This window comes from Cryptotermes secundus, unplaced genomic scaffold (assembly GCF_002891405.2).
Source record: "Cryptotermes secundus unplaced genomic scaffold, Csec_1.0 scaffold26, whole genome shotgun sequence".
Taxonomy (NCBI): domain Eukaryota; kingdom Metazoa; phylum Arthropoda; class Insecta; order Blattodea; family Kalotermitidae; genus Cryptotermes; species Cryptotermes secundus.
Genome location: NW_019743656.1, coordinates 3,403,500 through 3,421,449, shown reverse-complemented (window position 1 = coordinate 3,421,449; position 17,950 = coordinate 3,403,500). Strand labels below are relative to the sequence as shown.

Genomic DNA, 17,950 nt, shown 5'->3' with positions numbered 1-17,950 from the left:
CTCGAGATCTTGCCGTAGTGACAAGTATGCAGTGTGTGCCGTTCGTTTAATTCAAATCATTTCCACCCAAGTCATAACAGCAAGTAATTCGCTATCGTCAAATTTTCAATTGCTTTTCTTAATTTATGCTTTGAAGTTGAGGTTAGGTGAAAATATGTAACAGCAAGTGCTGATAAAATTTTTGTTATATAATTTAACTTCTACTCTCAGGTTTTTCTTAAATTCTTCATGCTGGTTGCTTAGAACTTTAATAGGGTTTCCCTCAAAAATGCTTTAAAATATATAACATTTATTCATAACGTAACATTTATTTCGAAGTTCAAACTTCTATCAACAGGTGGCATAGCAAACAGCCGCAAAGCACAAACAACTTTGGTAATATTGAACATATTGAATTTCATACCGGCAAATGGTTGTCTATTACGTGTAACGTAGGTTAGAAGGTTAAATCTGTGGTGAATAATGGGAAGGTGTGTTTTTTACGAATGTGAGACGTTGCATGAAACTTCTGCAGCGTACTATTTTGAATCCTGACATTGGTGAGTAATCATTTCAGTTCACATTAAAATTGTATTCTTTTCCAGGAAACATGTAACTGTTTCTGTTACTGTGTTTGAAACATGTATGTGTATATGTTGTCCATCATGAATTGCTGTATTTTTATCCATATGTTAATAGAGTGCAAAGGATAAAATGTCACATTCATCCAGAGAAAAACATTACAGGTTTCTTGATAAACAGATATCCGTAAGAAAAATTTTTTACTGCAATCATGCGATGTTCATGTTAATCAAATAATGTATAACATATAGTACCCACTCTCCTCCAGCTAGTGCTGAGGTCAAGAAAATATGGATCTATATATACATCAACTAATTAAGCGTAATGCTTAATTTGTTAAGCACAGGGACAACTTTACCTTTTACCTTATAACATATAGTACAGGTCATAATCACTAGCAGGAAATATGTTTAAAAAAATATTATATTTTTTGGGCGTCCTTCAAAATCTGGGCTACAGTGTGGTTAGAAATGCTGTACCATATCGAAAGTAAGGTTAACTAACAATATCCATGTTAAAGTAACACAGCTTTCCACTTCTAACTGAAGCTGTGATGTAGAGGATACATTGAAATAACCATAATCAGTAGTTTGTTTCCTTGGAGTGATGTGAGGCTGAGTCAACTTGGTATATTGGCTACTAATTGACCTATTTTACCAGCCCCAGATGAAAGATGAGAATGGAGTATTTGTTGGAATAAGAATTGGGAGGGGAAACAGAAGTATTTGAAGAGAACATTTCTGTCAGTGAAGGTTGTTCAGATAAAACCCAGTCAGTGATTTTTCTGGGTGAAGGAACAGAGTCCCCAAGGGTGTTGAGGCAGGTATCGCATTGACGCCCCAGCTGATGGAATCACCAAGCACAGAACTCCCTTGGCTGTTGCTGGACCCACTGAACTGCCACAGCCACATCATCTTTGTCTGACTGAATACACAAATGGGTTTCATTTGAACAACTCCCATATGTAAACAGGTGGATGGACATGCTGATGTTAACAGTTTAAAGACTGAATTTCTGCCCAGTAATATTGCCACGTGATTGATTGACTATAGACGGATTTTGAATTGATAATCGGATTTATTGAACACTGACAGAACAAAGAACTACCACAGTCTCACTGAGTTACACGCTACAAAGATCGCTGTAACTAACTCGTACAACACACATATAAAGTCTTTATTAGTCTTCACTAGCCGTTGCTTGGTAGCGGCTTTCAATGGCGGACGTTCCCATTACCCTATATCAGTGGCGTGTGTGTACGAGTATGTGTTGTACAGACTAAAAACCTGGTACTTAAACTCCTTTACATTAATCTTCCTTGCTTCCCTAGTTCTTAATAATTGTGCTGCCATAAATCACCCCCTGAGTCAGGATAGCGCAGTGAGTGTAGAGAATAAGCTGCAGGCTTGATGACTGGGGAATTTGGGTTCGATTCCTGACAGACATAAAAGATTGTTTTCTTCTTCACAGCTTTCAGAGCAGCTGTGGGACCCACCCAGCTTCCTGTGTAATGGGAAACGAGCTCTTTCCTCAGTGGTAAAGTTCCCAGATAAAGAAGATGACCAGCCTCCACCCTGTAGTGTTAAGGTTTGAGGATGTATGGAGATACACTTGCACTCCATCATATGCCTCCATGATGTGATGTTTAATTTCGTGCAGAACCCACAGTGTTTTATATACTTTTTGTATAATAAAGCTGGAAGGTAGTTGGTTGAGGCACTATGCTACAAGCCAGACTGTAACATGTTCGATTCTCGTTGAGATCATTAGATTTTTCAATTGACCTAACCCTTGCAGCCGCACTATGGCCCTGGAGTCGACTCAGCCTCTAACAGAAATGAGTACCAAGAATCTTCCTGGTGATAAAGAAATAGGATGAAAATAATTTAAGAAGATTTGAAAGAAAAATTATTAGAAAAATATGTGGGCCAATAAAACAAGAAGAGCAGATGAGATATTAAAGAAATAAGATATAGTTAGATTCATAAAGACAAGAAGAATCGACTGGCTGGGACATGTAGAAAGAATGGAAGCTAACAGAATGCCACGGAAAGGCTTGTATGAGAAGATGTGTAGTAAAGAGTAAGCAGTAGGCCAAAATTGAGGCTGTTTGATGATATCAGAGAAGCCCATAGGATATCGAAAGTTGAAGATTGGAGATCCACTGCGATGGACAGAGTTGCTTGGAGGCTGTTGGTGCAGGAGGCCAAGGTCCACAAAGGGCTGTAGAGCCAGTTGATAAGTAAAAGAGCGGCCGGCTCATAAGGGTGACAACAAGACCGCCATCTGTGAGCAGATCATCTATAAAATGTGGGAGCCCCCACATCTCACAACCCTATGGGCCTCCACGGCCTGTTACAGGGATATCTTCAACTTATTACCGAGCAGGATAATGTAATGGTATATATCTAGACCTAGTGTTCCGTAGGTGTTCGGTTGTAATCTCTATCGGTACACCTTCCATCCTGGCAGATTTTTCATCAGCCCCAACGAGTAAATGCTGTGATAGTGCCTTAAATGATGCCACGGCCACTTCTTCCAAAAATCCCTCCCAAATCATCATTGTTGTTATCACCGTAATATTCGACGCTATATCGCAGGGTTGACCAAACGCGCTCAACGTTGGAGTCGTATTTGACAATACTGAGAAGTTCGGGAACCACAGACGTGGATTGGATGGTACAGGTGTGTAGGTTACAGGCTGTCCGCATGCGACTTGCGAACCACAGTATGGCCACGTCTGGCGTGCATAGTTTAGCTACTGGCAGGTTCGTAAAATAATCCACGAAAAAGAAAACACGACATTTCTGAGTATACTAATTCAACATTTCAAAAGATGTATCTTGTTGGTATTTCAGTATCCAGACCAATGCCTCACATACTACTACGTTTATCGGATCCTGTTTAATTCATACAGACCACAAACCATCTGCTGGGTCTGGTAATTGAATGAAACATGAAACCCGATATTATTATATTGCGTCATGGTTGACAGCATTCCGTTTAGCGGCGCGAAGGCAGAGCCAATCTCAACGTTGGTGGGCGTGGCGTCTAGGGGAATACCCGAGTGATATGTTGACAGGATTCTGCCAGCAGGGTTACGTGTTAGATGTAAACAGGAGTAGTGAATAACCGTGTTATACGAGATTGTTAAGTGTTATCAAGTGTGTAGGTAAGAATCAAGAGTTGCAAATTACGTATACTTGTGGTTAGTGACCTTATGTGTCCATCGTCTGGCAAGAGAGATGAACACCGAGGACGTTTCGGTGAGTCCTACACAAAGCGTATATTGTTTTATGTGTATTGAAGGCCTATGAATTGCATATTTAGGTCAGTTTCCTTCCCTCCCCCCCTCACGAATTGTTCTAACAGGTGCGAAACGAAAATTTCCGAGAGTACGCTATTTTCGGCATACGCATTAGCTCGAGAACCGCAGAACGAATTGTTATGAAATTGTACGTATGGAAATCTTTACTAATGTTCGACTTTCCATTCAGATTTTCATTAAAATCAGACACCGGTAACGTACACTTTACGTAAAGACCTCCGTAATTTTATACTAGCATCTCGAGCCTAACTCGCTTGATATTTATCGGAGCGAAAAAAATATCACCAGCAAAATTAAAACACATTTTTTTCGGCAAATGCGACATTCTCCGAATTAATGCTCCGCAGATGTGAGCGTGTGTTTCTTCTGATTAGCCTGTTCTTTTCATTGGCAGCGGAACATAGGCATATTCCCCCTTCCGCGCCCCCACCCTGATTAGATAGAAAAATAAGAATCTGAAAGAAAGAAGGAATTGTTCCAGAGGACTTTCAAGACAGTTTCTGGTACCTTATATACTGTGTGCNTCAAGGCCCACATACCGGCAGTTACCTACATAACCCCCCTCCCCCCCCAAAAAATCAGTGAGTTTGAGAAAATTCCTAACTCTAATCACCCAAGAGCCAAATCAGAGATGAAGCCCCCAACTTAAGACCTAGGATGTGATATGTGCTGCCTGCTCAGGGCCATCACACACATTCGGGGGCGGTGATAGGTGGAACAACTGATCGCCTACTTGCCTTTGATACGACACGGACCTCATAGAAAGCGGAAAAAATAAAGGGGATACACAGACGGCCTGTTGCCCTGCAGGGATGGGGTGGGGGGACAGCAAGTTATCCCATAAACCTCTTTTTATTTTTTCAGAGTAAGGAGAGTAAGCCGTGTGAGCCGGGATAGCGTAGTCAGTATAGCGACTGCCTACGGGCTGGACTACCGAGGGGTCGGAGTTCGAGCCCCGGTAGGGTCAGAATTCTCTCTTATCCATATCGTCCAGACCGACTCGGGCCCCCACTCAACCTCCTATCCAGTGGGTACCGGAAGCTCTTTCCCCGGGGGTGAAGCGGCAAGGGCGTGAAGCTCCAGCTAGTGCCGAGGTCAAGAAAATGTGGATCTGTACATCTCCCCCATACGCCTTCATGGCGTAGTGCTTAATTAGTTAAGCACAGGGATAACTTTGCCTTTTTTACCTTTTAGGAGAGTAGGCCAAAAATTGATAAAGGAAGTGTATCAAATATTAATACCAAGAGCGGAATATATTCTAACCGAGTTTGTGCGTCTGTGCAGAGTAATCTGGGTTGATCAGTAGAAATAGTCTTAAACGGCTTAAACCTGAGTCTGAGCAAATTCCCCCCCCCCCCAAGTAAATATCCTGGTGGCACCCATATCGCCTTGCATGTATGTACACAGGTGTCCGTGCTTTAAATATCGTGGACACGTACAAATTTGAAGGCAAAACACGCCTGTTTGTCGTGACTGGTGAAGAATGCAAGCCAAACGCGTGAAAGGCATTGTGACGTGTAGACCCATTGCCAGGTGACAGGCGACAGTACAACAGCCTTTGCTGGGGAACAGCTATGTGGACACGCAATAATGGAAGATCGGTTTTCTGTACNCACTGAGACTGTTGTACTTATTTGTATGTACGCGTGTAAGTGTTCAGTAAATCCGATTGCCAGTCCAAACGCTGTTTAGTCATTCAGTCACGTGACAGCATTATTGATTACTTTCGTATACGTTGCGACACTTAATAGACACGACGACGTAAAATTTCATTTAAGCTGCTTTGGCGCCAGATCGGGTGACGTGATGGTTATCATGTGATCTTAGTTTTATCTGTGACACATGCATCCAAGTGACGATGCAGTCAGTACGGCCAGTTGTTGAGTCACTGTTTCTAAAGCAAACTTACTGAGCAGGTTGGAGTAATGGTAACTCTTAAGACCTGAATTCTGTAGATGCTCGGTTCGAGTTTCGGTCGGGACACCGGCTGTCATGCTGCGTCGTTCCGTTAGTGCCTCCCCGAATATGCTTCGTTATTCATGTAGCAGCGTAGTAAAATTGTCCCTGTGCTTAACTAACTAAGCACTACCTACACCATGAAGGCGTATGGGGGAGTGGATGTATAGATCAACATTTTCTTGACCTCGGCACTAGTTGGAGGTTAGTGGGGAAAGAGCCTCCGGTACCCATTGGATAGGAGGCTGGGTGGGCCCCAGATCTGGTCTGGACGACGTGAAGAAAATTCTTGACCCTACCGGCACTCGAACTCCGACCCCTCGGTCGTCCAGTCGCTATACCGACCACCCTATCCCGGCGCCTCCACTGATAGTTTGACCGGTGTGACAACTAGGGTGTCGGGGGTCTGTTTCCGGTCGGGAATCCCAGCGTCCAGACCACTCTGCCTCCAGTTCGGTGGTTACCGGAACCTGTTTCCCCGGGGTAAAGCCGTCAGGGCGTGAGACTGCAGCGTTCTTTGTCCCATCTGCATGGCGTAGGGCTTTATTCAGCTTAGGGACATTTCGCCTTTTTAATAGAGGCTGCATTTGTGGGGGGGGAGGAAAGAAGAATTGCTTATCACCGGGTTGCCCGTTAAGGGACACCCGTTCGGGCCGATTACATGTCCTGTGGCACAGTTTCGTTACTCCACTTTCAAAAGCACGAAACTCGTGGCGACACAAGGCCACTCTCCTCACAACTTTGCAGCGGAGCGTGTTGTACTAACAACGTAATGTTTCTTCCTCATTGCTGAGAATCTCTGAAATGAAATTTGTTACGAGTTTGTATAGAGAATTGTTTAGAAGACTCATCTAGCCGTGCCGANTCCGGTACCCATTGGATAGGAGGCTGGGTGGGCCCCAGATCTGGTCTGGACGACGTGAAGAAAATTCTTGACCCTACCGGCACTCGAACTCCGACCCCTCGGTCGCTGTACTGACTACGCTATCCCGGCGCCTCCACTGATAGTTTGACCGGTGTGACGACTGGGGTGTCGGGGGTCTGTTTCCGGTCGGGAATCGCAGCGTCCAGACCACTCTGCCTCCAGTTCGGTGGTTAGCGGAACCTGTTTCCCCGGGGTAAAGCCGTCAGGGCGTGAGACTGCAGCGTTCTTTGTCCCATCTGCATGGCGTAGGGCTTTATTCAGCTTAGGGACATTTCGCCTTTTTAATAGAGGCTGCATTTGTGGGGGGGGAGGAAAGAAGAATTGCTTATCACCGGGTTGCCCGTTAAGGGACACCCGTTCGGGCCGATTACATGTCCTGTGGCACAGTTTCGTTACTCCACTTTCAAAAGCACGAAACTCGTGGCGACACAAGGCCACTCCCCTCACAACTTTGCAGAGGAGCGTGTTGTACTAACATAACGTTTCTTCCTCATTGCTGAGTATCTGAAATGAAATTTGTTACGGGTTTGTATAGAGAATTTTTTAAAAGACTCATCCGGCCGTGCCGGACACCGGCCAACCTGATAGGTCCGGGTAGCGCCATAATTTAGCTCACTGTATGTCCTTTCCACGGCATTTCTGAATTATCCATTTACAAAATCAGTACTACAGTATATGTAGGTTCTGAGGGTCTCACAGCGGTGGTTATGAAGAATGTAATCATCTGGGATACAACGATGTGTAAAAGGTAAAGTTATCCCTGTAACAGGCCGTGGAGGCTTAATAAGATTGTGAGACGTCGAGGCTCCCACATTTTCCAGACAATCGGCTCACAGATTGGTGGTGAGTTTGTCATCCTTGCGCGGCGGCCGCTCTTAACCCCTTCCCGGAAGATTCCTGGTACTCATTTCTGGTAGAGGCCGAGTCGACCCCAGGGACATAGTACGGCTGGAAGGGTTAGGTCAATTGAAAAAAAAAATCAGCTCTTCTTTCCCCAGCGTACACAAACTCTTCGTTGTCGAAATATCATTCCTTGCTGTATTAAGAATGGTCCTTTATATGGCCCAAGGACGAACTGCTTATCCGATGATTCAAAGTTATTAAGGCACCGGCTCAGTTTCCATAGTAACGTAACGGACAGCCATTTTGTAGTACTGTTTTTTTTAATTGTGAAAAATAATTGTAAATATAAAAAAGGCCTAGGCGGTGCCCATCCGGCCCTCTGTAGTACATTTTTATAAACATCTTAACTTAAATCTGAGCGTATTCTTTTTTACTGTTCTTGTCAGACAGAATGTCTCAGTGTTGCACGTTGGTCCTCGTACAGTTTACAGTCCCAGAAGATATGTTCCTCCATTTGCAGCCCATAATCACACTCGCATTCGGCCGTTGGCACTGTTAAATCTGTTAGGCTTGCTGTAAGACTGGTGTGACCCGCTCTCATACGGTTTATTGACACGAAGGCACGGCGGTTCATTTTTATTTCGCGGAACCGCGGAGACGAGCAGTTGCTGTAGTTCCTTTCAAAGTAGCTTTCTCCTCTGTCCCGTTTGGTGTCTTGACAAAATCTGTGAAGTTCTTCTTTGCCTTTCATTTTCCTCTGGGTCTTAAGATCTGCAACTGGTAAAAGTAACTAACTATCTTTGCCTTCTTTGATTGCTTGCTTTGCCTCATTAACTTCCGCTCCGCAGTGCCCCGGGATCCAGTAAAATTGGATTCTTTCCCTCGCGATTCCAGTCTCTCTGTTTTATCTTTAAGCATCTGAGTAAGGTGCGATGTGCTGTTCATTGTAGAGGTGTTACTGACACCTTTTAACGCGCTTGCCGAGTCCGAGAAAATTATGAAGTCTTGCTCCGAGTCTATTTTTTCGATGATTTCTAGTGTTCCGCCAATTGCTAGTGCTTCGGCTGTGAATGTGGACACTATCATATGTATCCTGTATTTCATGCTACAATCATCTATTATATCTATTAATGCGAATTCTACGTATGGTTTGTCTCCATTTTTGAGCCGTCCGTGGCGAAAAATTTGCTGGTGTTCATTTTTCTTGAATCTCTCTCTCTCTCTCTCTCTCTTTCCCTCATAATGACCGTCTGCTTCCTTTATTTGCCTTCCCTCATCGAATAGTAGCCTGATCTCGTAAAAGAGGCTTTCGTATGTGTAAGCAAGGCAAGGGAACAGTTCCCTGATTCGTTTAAATCATCAAGAGGGGTTACCTCTTTGTAACATTCGCTGATCAGTGGTTGTTCATTTTCTCCTCCCCCTGGATTGTCAGCTAGAGCTGATAATTCTTCCAGCAGCTGGATTATTGGATGATTGCTTGACGTATAACACCTGGACACATATTTCCTTCCAGACTGTTTGAATCTACTAAACATTTGGATTTCTTTGGCTTCGGCTAGCATTACATTGGTCGGGGTGCTGCTCCTGTAGCCCAGTGCTGCGCATATTGCCCTATATTGTATCTTCCCTAGTTTCCGTGCTTGTTTCTTCCTAAAGTTTATGGAATAAAAATGCACCGTAATCCGCCATCTACCTTATAAATGCCTTATAGAGTCTCGTTAAAATTACAGGGTCCGCTCCTCACCAAGTGTTCATGATTTTCATCGGGTTTTCGCATTTCCTGACTGTTGCGTTAATTTCCTTCTCCCGGTTTAGATTACATTTCAGATGCAGACCTAAATTAATTTATTTGATCGAAGAAACCCTTGACATTAAGGGAGGAACATAGACTGAGGGTGTTGAGGAGAATATTTAGACCGAAGAGGGATGAAGTGACAGGAGGTTGGAGAAAACTGCACAATGAGGAGCTTCATAACTTTTGCTCTTCTCCAAGTGTAATTAGAATGATCAAGTGAAGGAGAATGAGGTGGGCAGTGCATGTAGCACGAATGGGGGAGACGAGGAGTGCGTATAGGATATTGATGGGAAAGCCAGAAGGAAAGAGACCACTGGGAAGAATATTAAAATGAATCTTAAAGAGATAGAATGGGATGGTATGGATTGGGTTGATCTGGCTCAGTATGGGGACCAGTGGAGGGCTCTTGTGAACACGGTAATGAACCTTCGGGTTCCATAAAATGCTGGAAAGTTCTTGAGTAGCTGTAGAATTGGCAGCTCCTCCAGAAGGGCTCAACTCCATGAGTAAGTAAGTAAACCGTGATCTTCCGCTTTCCATCAGCTGTCCCTGTTTTATCGAAAATACACAATTGTCATTTCTTCGGTGCTGTTTCCAAGCCACTTTCCTTTGAATGAAGCTCAATACTTTGTATGCTCTTTTCCACTTCCGACACGCCCAGTTCTGCTATATACAACTGTTAACTGTTAACTGAACAAACTGCCACATCGTCTGCTTATTCGAGGAGTTTCCAGTTCAGGTCGACTTTATATTTCAGTCCTGCCATATAAAGTGAGTATAAGTTTGGACGCAGAACACTCCCCTGCGGTAAACCTTTGTATGTCCAGTCTTTGGGATTCAGCCATCCATAGATTTCCCCTGGTTCCCTCGAGGAGTCCAGGCTAAAGGTGAAAGCTAACAGATTTCCTGAGAAGCCTCCTGCCTTGAGTCTTTCAATCAAAGTGCGCATCCTGGTGAACGATTCGAGACTTAATGCAAGAATAATGACGGAATGCAGAGTTCCGTGTAGTGCTGTTGCCTGCTGACATGCGTGTTATACCAGAACATGGTTCTATTTTCGGCTCTACGAGATTATGGATGTGTGTAAGCTATGTTTCGCCGGCCACGGGAGAGTAAATTCTGGAAACATCGTGTGTGAATATGTGCATTACCAAAGATAAAGAGTGTCATGTAAATATGCGGACTGCTTACATGTGTTTCTTGGTATGTGTTTATTCTGTGGGTTAAATTCGTCACAGACTAAATTATCTGCCAACAGATGGGAGTAATAACGTTGACGTCATAGGTGGGGAATCCCAGTTCTTCATGACAAGTCAATGTGTGTCCGTGATCATGGTTTCAAGTATATACCGTTATCTTGTCGAACATCTGACACTTTGAAGCTTATTAGCTAAGGAGGATGAGGTGGGCAGGGAATGTAGCACGAATGGGGTAGCAGAGGAATGCATGTAGGATATTGGTGGGAAAGTCAGAAGGAAAGAACCACTGGGAAGACCAAGACGTAGGTGGGTGGACAATATTAAAATAGATCTTAGAGAGATAGGATGGGATGGTGAGGATTGGATTGATCTGGCTGGGGTTAGGGACTAGTGGAGGGCTCTTGTGGACACAGTGATGAACCTTCGGGTTCCATAAAATGCTGAGAAATTCTTGAGTAGCTACAGATTTGGCTTCTCAAGAAGGGCTCAGCTCCATAAGTAAGTAATAAGCTGTGACTCGCTGTGTAGAGAAATGATTATTTTTATATATATTTTAATTGAATTGAATTAGACATTCGACCTTTCACTTTTAGTCGTTCAGATAAATACAGGCATTGCGAAAGACGTTATTGGCGTCTTTAAACGCGATATGTAGACTAAATATGAGAAAAGGAAGATGTATTCCGTAACCTTGACCTGCATTCTACAATAAAAGCCGTGGCCTGCAGATAAGCTAATTATAACTAACTATCTTAAGACCCCGTAGATCACGGTGACACTGGACAGTCACTCGCTCATCTGATCTATAGATTCCGCCTGTGAAGGTTCATTAATCTTTTGGGAAGAGGCCGCCACTATTACCCTGTCTGGGCCACGTTAATTTTGCCAAAACTCTGTTTATTCAAGAAAATTTCAGCATTACCTTAACCATTTATACCTGGATCTCTCTAATAACCCCTTCTGTTAGATTTGAGGCTATTACTGTGGTTACTATGAAGAGTACACCCGTCTGGTTTGTAACGCCTTGTAGTTAGGAGGGAGCTCGACGTTTCTGAAAAACATGGCCACAATCTTCAAAAAGTTCAAGAGCAAGCCAATCAAGAAACCAACGTAAGTAGGCAGAAACCTGAGATTGTTTCATACTTGCCATATTTTTCGACCCTGAAGATGGAGGCAGTATTTTTATCCCGAACGTAGTGCTGTCTCCGAGGTACGCGACGTCACAAATCAGAAGACAAATCTTCATAATATCTCCCCCGGTTTCCCGATTGAAATTTACCCTTGAAAGTTGTGAAGCAAAACCAGTTTCTCTCCACGCGCGTTTTTATTACCGTCAATACCAAATCTGATCAGAATTGGTTGAGCGGTTTTGGAAACGGAACTTCGGATCGATTTTATACAGTTCATGGTAAGGGTGTTTCTGTGCTATTACGGAGAGAGAAAGAAAGGTTGAAACGAGGTAACTTTTATCACAGCATTTTCCTTGTTAAAAGAATCGCATACAAACTAGATTATATCTCTAAGCACAGTACCATACATTCAGTGACGTTTAGTGCTCTAACCCACTTTTTCATAACACTAAAGTTATATTCCCAGTTTTCCCGGCGCCGCAGTAATATTATATGAGGAAGTGATATTGCGTATGAATGAGAACGTGAGTGCAACGTGATACAGGTTACTTCCTTTGGAACTGGTCGCGAAGTTCAGTAATTCGTATAGCACCTTATATCTTAGCGCAGGATTTCTCGAATTATCCTCAACTGTGGACCACTACTTGGGTGGTCTGCGCACGCGCGGGCCACACGACTGTTATAAACATTCCCCTTAGCCACAAGGAGCATGCAGTTGCGCTTTTTTTTTTACTGTGGACATGAGAAAAATTATAAAGTCGACACTTTTTCTATCCAACGCGTTAAAGTAAATATTGTGACATGTTGCGCAAAGGAGAACCCCCCCACCAGCAGTGACGCGGCGGGTGAGTCAGCGCTCCCCTCCCCCTCCTCCGCACGGTAACGTAACGGTGACGCAACAGGATTGCGAGAGACGACGGTGGTAACAGCGGTTACTACCGCTAGCGTTACTAGCAACACAGCGCCAGGCAACAAGGGTGCTTATTACGTGGCCGTTATCTGTATGGTCCGATCGAGGCTACATGAGGCGCAGCGAAGGCTATTCACAGTTAGTCCTGGAGCTACCTCCGAGTTAGTTCCGAGTTAGCCAGCAACCAGTCAGTTGTCTTGTGGCATTTGGAGTGCACTATTTGTGATACTGCAGATAGCAGTAATCGTAAATCTGTAATTTGGGTGATTGTAGGTGCGAATGTGAAATAAGATTCGCTATATAAAATACAGCGTGAAGTTATTTGTCGCGTTATACGCCCGATACGCGACAATATTTTAAGACAGTTGATTCATCACAGTAGTCGGTATAGAGACTGAGTACGGGCTGGACGGCCTAGGGGTAGAAGAATCCCGGTAAGGGCAAGATTTTTCTCCTTTCACGTCATCCAGACCGGCTCTGGGGCACACCCGGCCCTCTATCTACTGGTTCAGTTTGTAGTGGTTATGTGAATTGTGGTATACTATATGGAGACCGTTTGCTATTGACTTTGTGCGTGTTAGCGGTGGGAGATGGCGTCGACGTATCATTTGATATCATGGAGGCCCGTTGAATTCGCGGGAACGAATCTGAGGTACGAAGTCGGCCCGCATTGCTTTTAAATTGGACATCCATGTTCCATATCAGCTGCTGTCATCCAGCATAATCGTAAGACAAATAATTTGTTAGTGCTATACTAAGTAGGGCACGTGACATATTGCTAGCAACATTTCCTTGTAGATTCTAATCTTCGAACATTTATCAAATGTGATATATTGCACTCGGGTAATGCGTGGTACCATTCAGTCCAGAACCTTTGTCTTCTCGTCTGCTCTCCAAAAACATACAAATTAGAATATACATAACTATAATTTCTGCTGTGGTTCTGAATGGCAATGAAACTTTGTCTCTGACATTAAGGAACATAGACCGAGGGTGTTTGATAACAGGATGTTGAGGAGAAAATTTGAGCCGAAGATAGGAAGTGACAGGACATTGGAGAAAACTGCATAATGAGGAGCTTCATAACTTGTACTGCTCGCCAAGTATAATTAGAATGATCAAGTCAAGGAGGATGAGATGGACAAGACATGTAGCACAAATAGGGCTAAGAGGAACGCATGTAAGATAATGGTGGGAAAGCCAGATGGAAAGAGACCACTGGGAAGACCAAAGCGTAGTTGGGTGGACAATATTAAAATGGATCTCACAGAGATAGGGCGGGATGGTATGGATTGGATTGATCTGGCTCGGGATAGGGATCAGTGTGAGGCTCTTAAAAAGACGGTAATGAACCTTCGGGTTCTACAAAATGCTGGGTAGTTCTTAAGTAGCTGCACAATTGGCGACTTCTCAAGGTCTCAACTCCATGAGTAAGTGATATATCTGACGTTAAGAATTAATTACTACTCTTATGTCGGCAGCATTGCACGGTATAGAGAGATTACACGTTGCCCACGCTCACTACAGACCTCAAGTACGTAACCAGTAGCTTCGCTAAACCCGTCGCCAACTTGAGGAGTTGGGTTTAATCTTAGCGTTAAGAAATGTCAATACTTCTACAATTTATTTTGGAGACAGTAGCAGGCATTGCATATACTCTTACAGGGATTTATATGCCAACTTTAACCCTTCGAAGTCCAGTGTGGTTAGTATATGTACCACCTGCTTCAACTTAGTGTGCTCTAGATTCCGTCCACGCAATGTATACGTGTTTCATGCTCTCAGAATGAACCGATTTGTCATTGTAGCTGTGACTTAACGTGTTTCCTGTGAGGTACGAGCTGCATTTATATATATTATTTAGAAGAAATTAAGTTTTAAGAGCTGTAATCAGAATTAGTCACATCCATCAGCACGTAGCTTGAAAGAAAGCGGTACACTCTTCGAGAACACGAACAATACCAAACGCAAGGAACGAAAATGCAAATGTTAAACCCGATCATATGATTAGAAATGTGTTTAACGTTGTTATGGAACACTCTCGTATACGCCTTCATGTGATGCTTTGTTAAACATACAGACAACTTTACTGTTTTCATTATCTCTTATCCGCCTTAAGGCTTCACGTGCCCCCCCGGGGTTACATGTACCCGGTGTAGAACCGCTGTCATATACAGTCACATTCTGAGAGCCTCCTAAACTAATTAGCGGTGTATTGACCGCTAGGAAGTGATATGTAAGAGAGATCAGCAATTGGCAATAATGTTTATGAGAATTCTGCCTGTCTGTACTTGGCGTGAGCAAGTCGTACTGTCTCTCCGTGTATTAGCAGTTGGCAATGAAAACTCAGACCAGAAAGGTAAGGTAACTCTTACAAGTATTATGTTTTTGGACATTATCCATCGTGGTGTCTATTTTCTAAAAAGCCCTCCTGTTTATTATTCAAAACACAACGTTTCGGAGACTGGGTTCTGTCTCCTTCCTCAAATAGAACCTATCTCCGAACCGAAGACAGGGACTAGCGCTATCTATTGGACTCAACTGAGTAGGTTTTACCTGAGGACGGGGACAGAATCCAGTCTCCGAAACGCGTTCTGAAAAATAAACAGGACGGTTTTTTAGAAAATAGACAGAGCGATGGATAATGTCCGAAGACATAATACTTGTAGCAATGTACCATCGTCACAAACTTTTAGATCTTAAGAAAACTTTTGCCAATGTTGATGTGCCTACCTGGTGATCTGTTTCGCGTGCAATCCAGTCAACCTCGTCTTCATCCTGACAAGTATTAGGCCTTAAGGCCTGTTACGGCTTTGGGTTTTCCCCCCATCTCTTCATGGGACGTCCTGGTGATCGATCACCTTTGGGTCGCTATCTTAAAATTTCTTTCAGGAATCTTCTCTAGCTTTCTTGCTAATGTTTAATGTTACTGGCTTTTGTCTCGAGTTCAGTCCAGTAAATTCCTGCTGGCCCTCGCCAGCACAGTTCTTTGTATCGTGCCCCGTTGTGACCTGTTACCATATTTTTTGTTGTTTCTGGACTTTTACGTGTGTTGAAATGGGGCTCCCTCTTTGACGAGAGGAGGGGTCTGATTGCCCTCTACTGTGACTCCTTTGAGTTTCGTCAGAATTTCCTCATTTCTTCTATAGCCCCAATTTGTTCAACCCGCCGATCTTCTTAGCAACTTAATTTAGGAGACCGTTATTCGCCTTACAGTTCAGTTATAACACTCAGTACTAAAAAACACAAAAGCAGATTTCAAGCAGCTCTCCAAAATAAGCAAATGTAATGAAATTGTTGACACGCACAGACAGAATTACAGCTGTCTGTAACCAGTGCGTATTTCATTCTAGCGGTGTTCCCATAATCTTAAGCAGCACCGTAACGATTTTATTATATAGATAGATAAAAAGATAAATTAGTATATTTTTACTAGATATCTCTGATGCTGTCGGAAATTCGAGCATTGAGAAAGTTTGGCACGTACAAATATTGGTAATGTCACGTGACGGAGTGACTGTACACGGGGTTTGAATTGGTAACTGGGTTTATTGGACACTTACACTCCAAACTGCAAATAACTTCGACAGTCTCACTGAATTACACACTTAAAAGATCATTGTAACTACAGCACACATAAAGTATTCACTACCCGTTGCTTGGTAGCGGCTTCAAAGGAAGACGTCTCGTTTCTCTGGGTTCCCGAACTGTCACCGGCTTCTCACTTTTTATAATTGCAGCTCTCAACTGACTCAATCACAACTCAGAGTCAAAGTCACATTGCGACTGACGGTCAGTCAGTCTTGATGTCGAGCCCTATCTGGGGCACATGACCAGATATTTGTTACTGTTTGACAGTTACGGTCTTGTTTCTTGTGGGGCGCCCTCTCTGACGAGAGGTCGCGTCTGTTATTTATACACGCTGCTGTTCTTGGCAGCTCAGTCTTTCTCGGGTCCGAGTCCCATGGGACGCGCAATCAATCAGCCACAACTGAGCTACGAACTACTAGTCCTCTTTATATAGTTCCGCCACGGACCGCACAGAAAATGTCTTACATCATTGCGTATTCTCTCGTTTCCGTGGACAGAGAGCTCTTCCACACCAATGGCTGTTACACTGTCGCCTGTTCACACAGCTGTTACATGTCAGTGGGCCTACAGGTCACAATGATATTGTGACGTATGTATAACTGTTACCGCTTGCCCCAACATTTGTTTGTATTGCACTTTCAGTCAGCTTCATGTTGTGATTAATGTAACTGGAGAAGAAATATGAAATGTGGACCCCTGACAAGGGGTCATTTCCAGAGTTGAGTTCTTTCTTCTAGTATATAACGCCATGTAATCCGTAGAAAGTGAACCGCCGTTTCGAAGGAGCATATCACCTCCATCTTCAAGGTCGAAGAATAAGCCGAACAAGAAATCAGGGTGAAAGCAGGTGGCAAGCGGCCTTCGTAACCACCGCTGCGGGAACCTCAAATTCTATTTCCATAGTTGTTAAACATGTTGTTTTTATTAGTACATATACTGAAACCGAATGCTTCCATCTTCGGGGAGGAAGATTAAACTGTGAAAAACTAGGCCAGTAAGGTAAGGGGAACAAGGTCTTGTGGGGGTGGAAAAGGGAGCTGTTTAAAAAGTTCAATTTAATCTTACGGTTTACTGTTCTGCCGTGAAGATTGAGAGATGCCTATGGAACGTACATCGTAGATATCGTCACGATTTAGGGGTGCGACTGTAGACGTGATGTGGATTGGTGAATGGATGTATTGACCACTTACACACACCACTCGGAACTACAAGTAAAAACAGCGCCATCGCTGATTTCCACACTTCGCAAATCACTACACACCAAGACTTTTCCAGCTTGCTGTTCTTCACCAGCCGTTCCCTGGCAACGACTTCTAACAGTGGAGATTCATAAGCTTCACGCGCTCATGTCCCTTGTCACATCTGCTCGTGCAGAGCTCAACTATCAACTGTCGGCTCAACAATAACGTCATCGCTTCCCAACCTCCCTTGCAGGACTCAACTGACTGGTTGTCTCAGTTCTCCTTTTCTATAACACCTCGGCGCAGACCGCTAGACAGCACCCAGTTTCCCCGTTAGATGCATAACCGTTGCCGCGGGAACGTGTTTACCAATCCGTTGACTACAAACGGGTGTGATATAACAGGCAACCTCACGATCGTTGCATAGCAACGGCTCAATATGCTACAACATCTACCAGAACACAATGCGTCACATCGCAGAAGTCTTTAATAGCCACTGCCATGAGAATCCCACGCCTCAGAAGTACAATA

General features: G+C 43.7%; 1 protein-coding gene across 2 annotated transcripts in view; it reads left to right on the top strand.

Moving 5' to 3' along the window:
- Nucleotides 1–390: 390 nt before the first annotated feature.
- Nucleotides 391–17,950, top strand: part of LOC111874219 — a 99,066-nt gene continuing 81,506 nt past the window's right edge. The window contains exon 1 of one of the 2 annotated variants that reach the window (XM_023869543.2): nt 391–539. Coding sequence is in view for 1 of the 2 variants with exons in the window: in XM_023869541.2 (XP_023725309.1) it covers nt 3,807–3,827 (21 nt within the window). In the remaining variant the exon portion in view is untranslated. Of the gene's footprint in view, nt 540–3,638; nt 3,828–17,950 lie in introns of those variants that run through there. The other variant, XM_023869541.2, reaches the window with a different exon arrangement.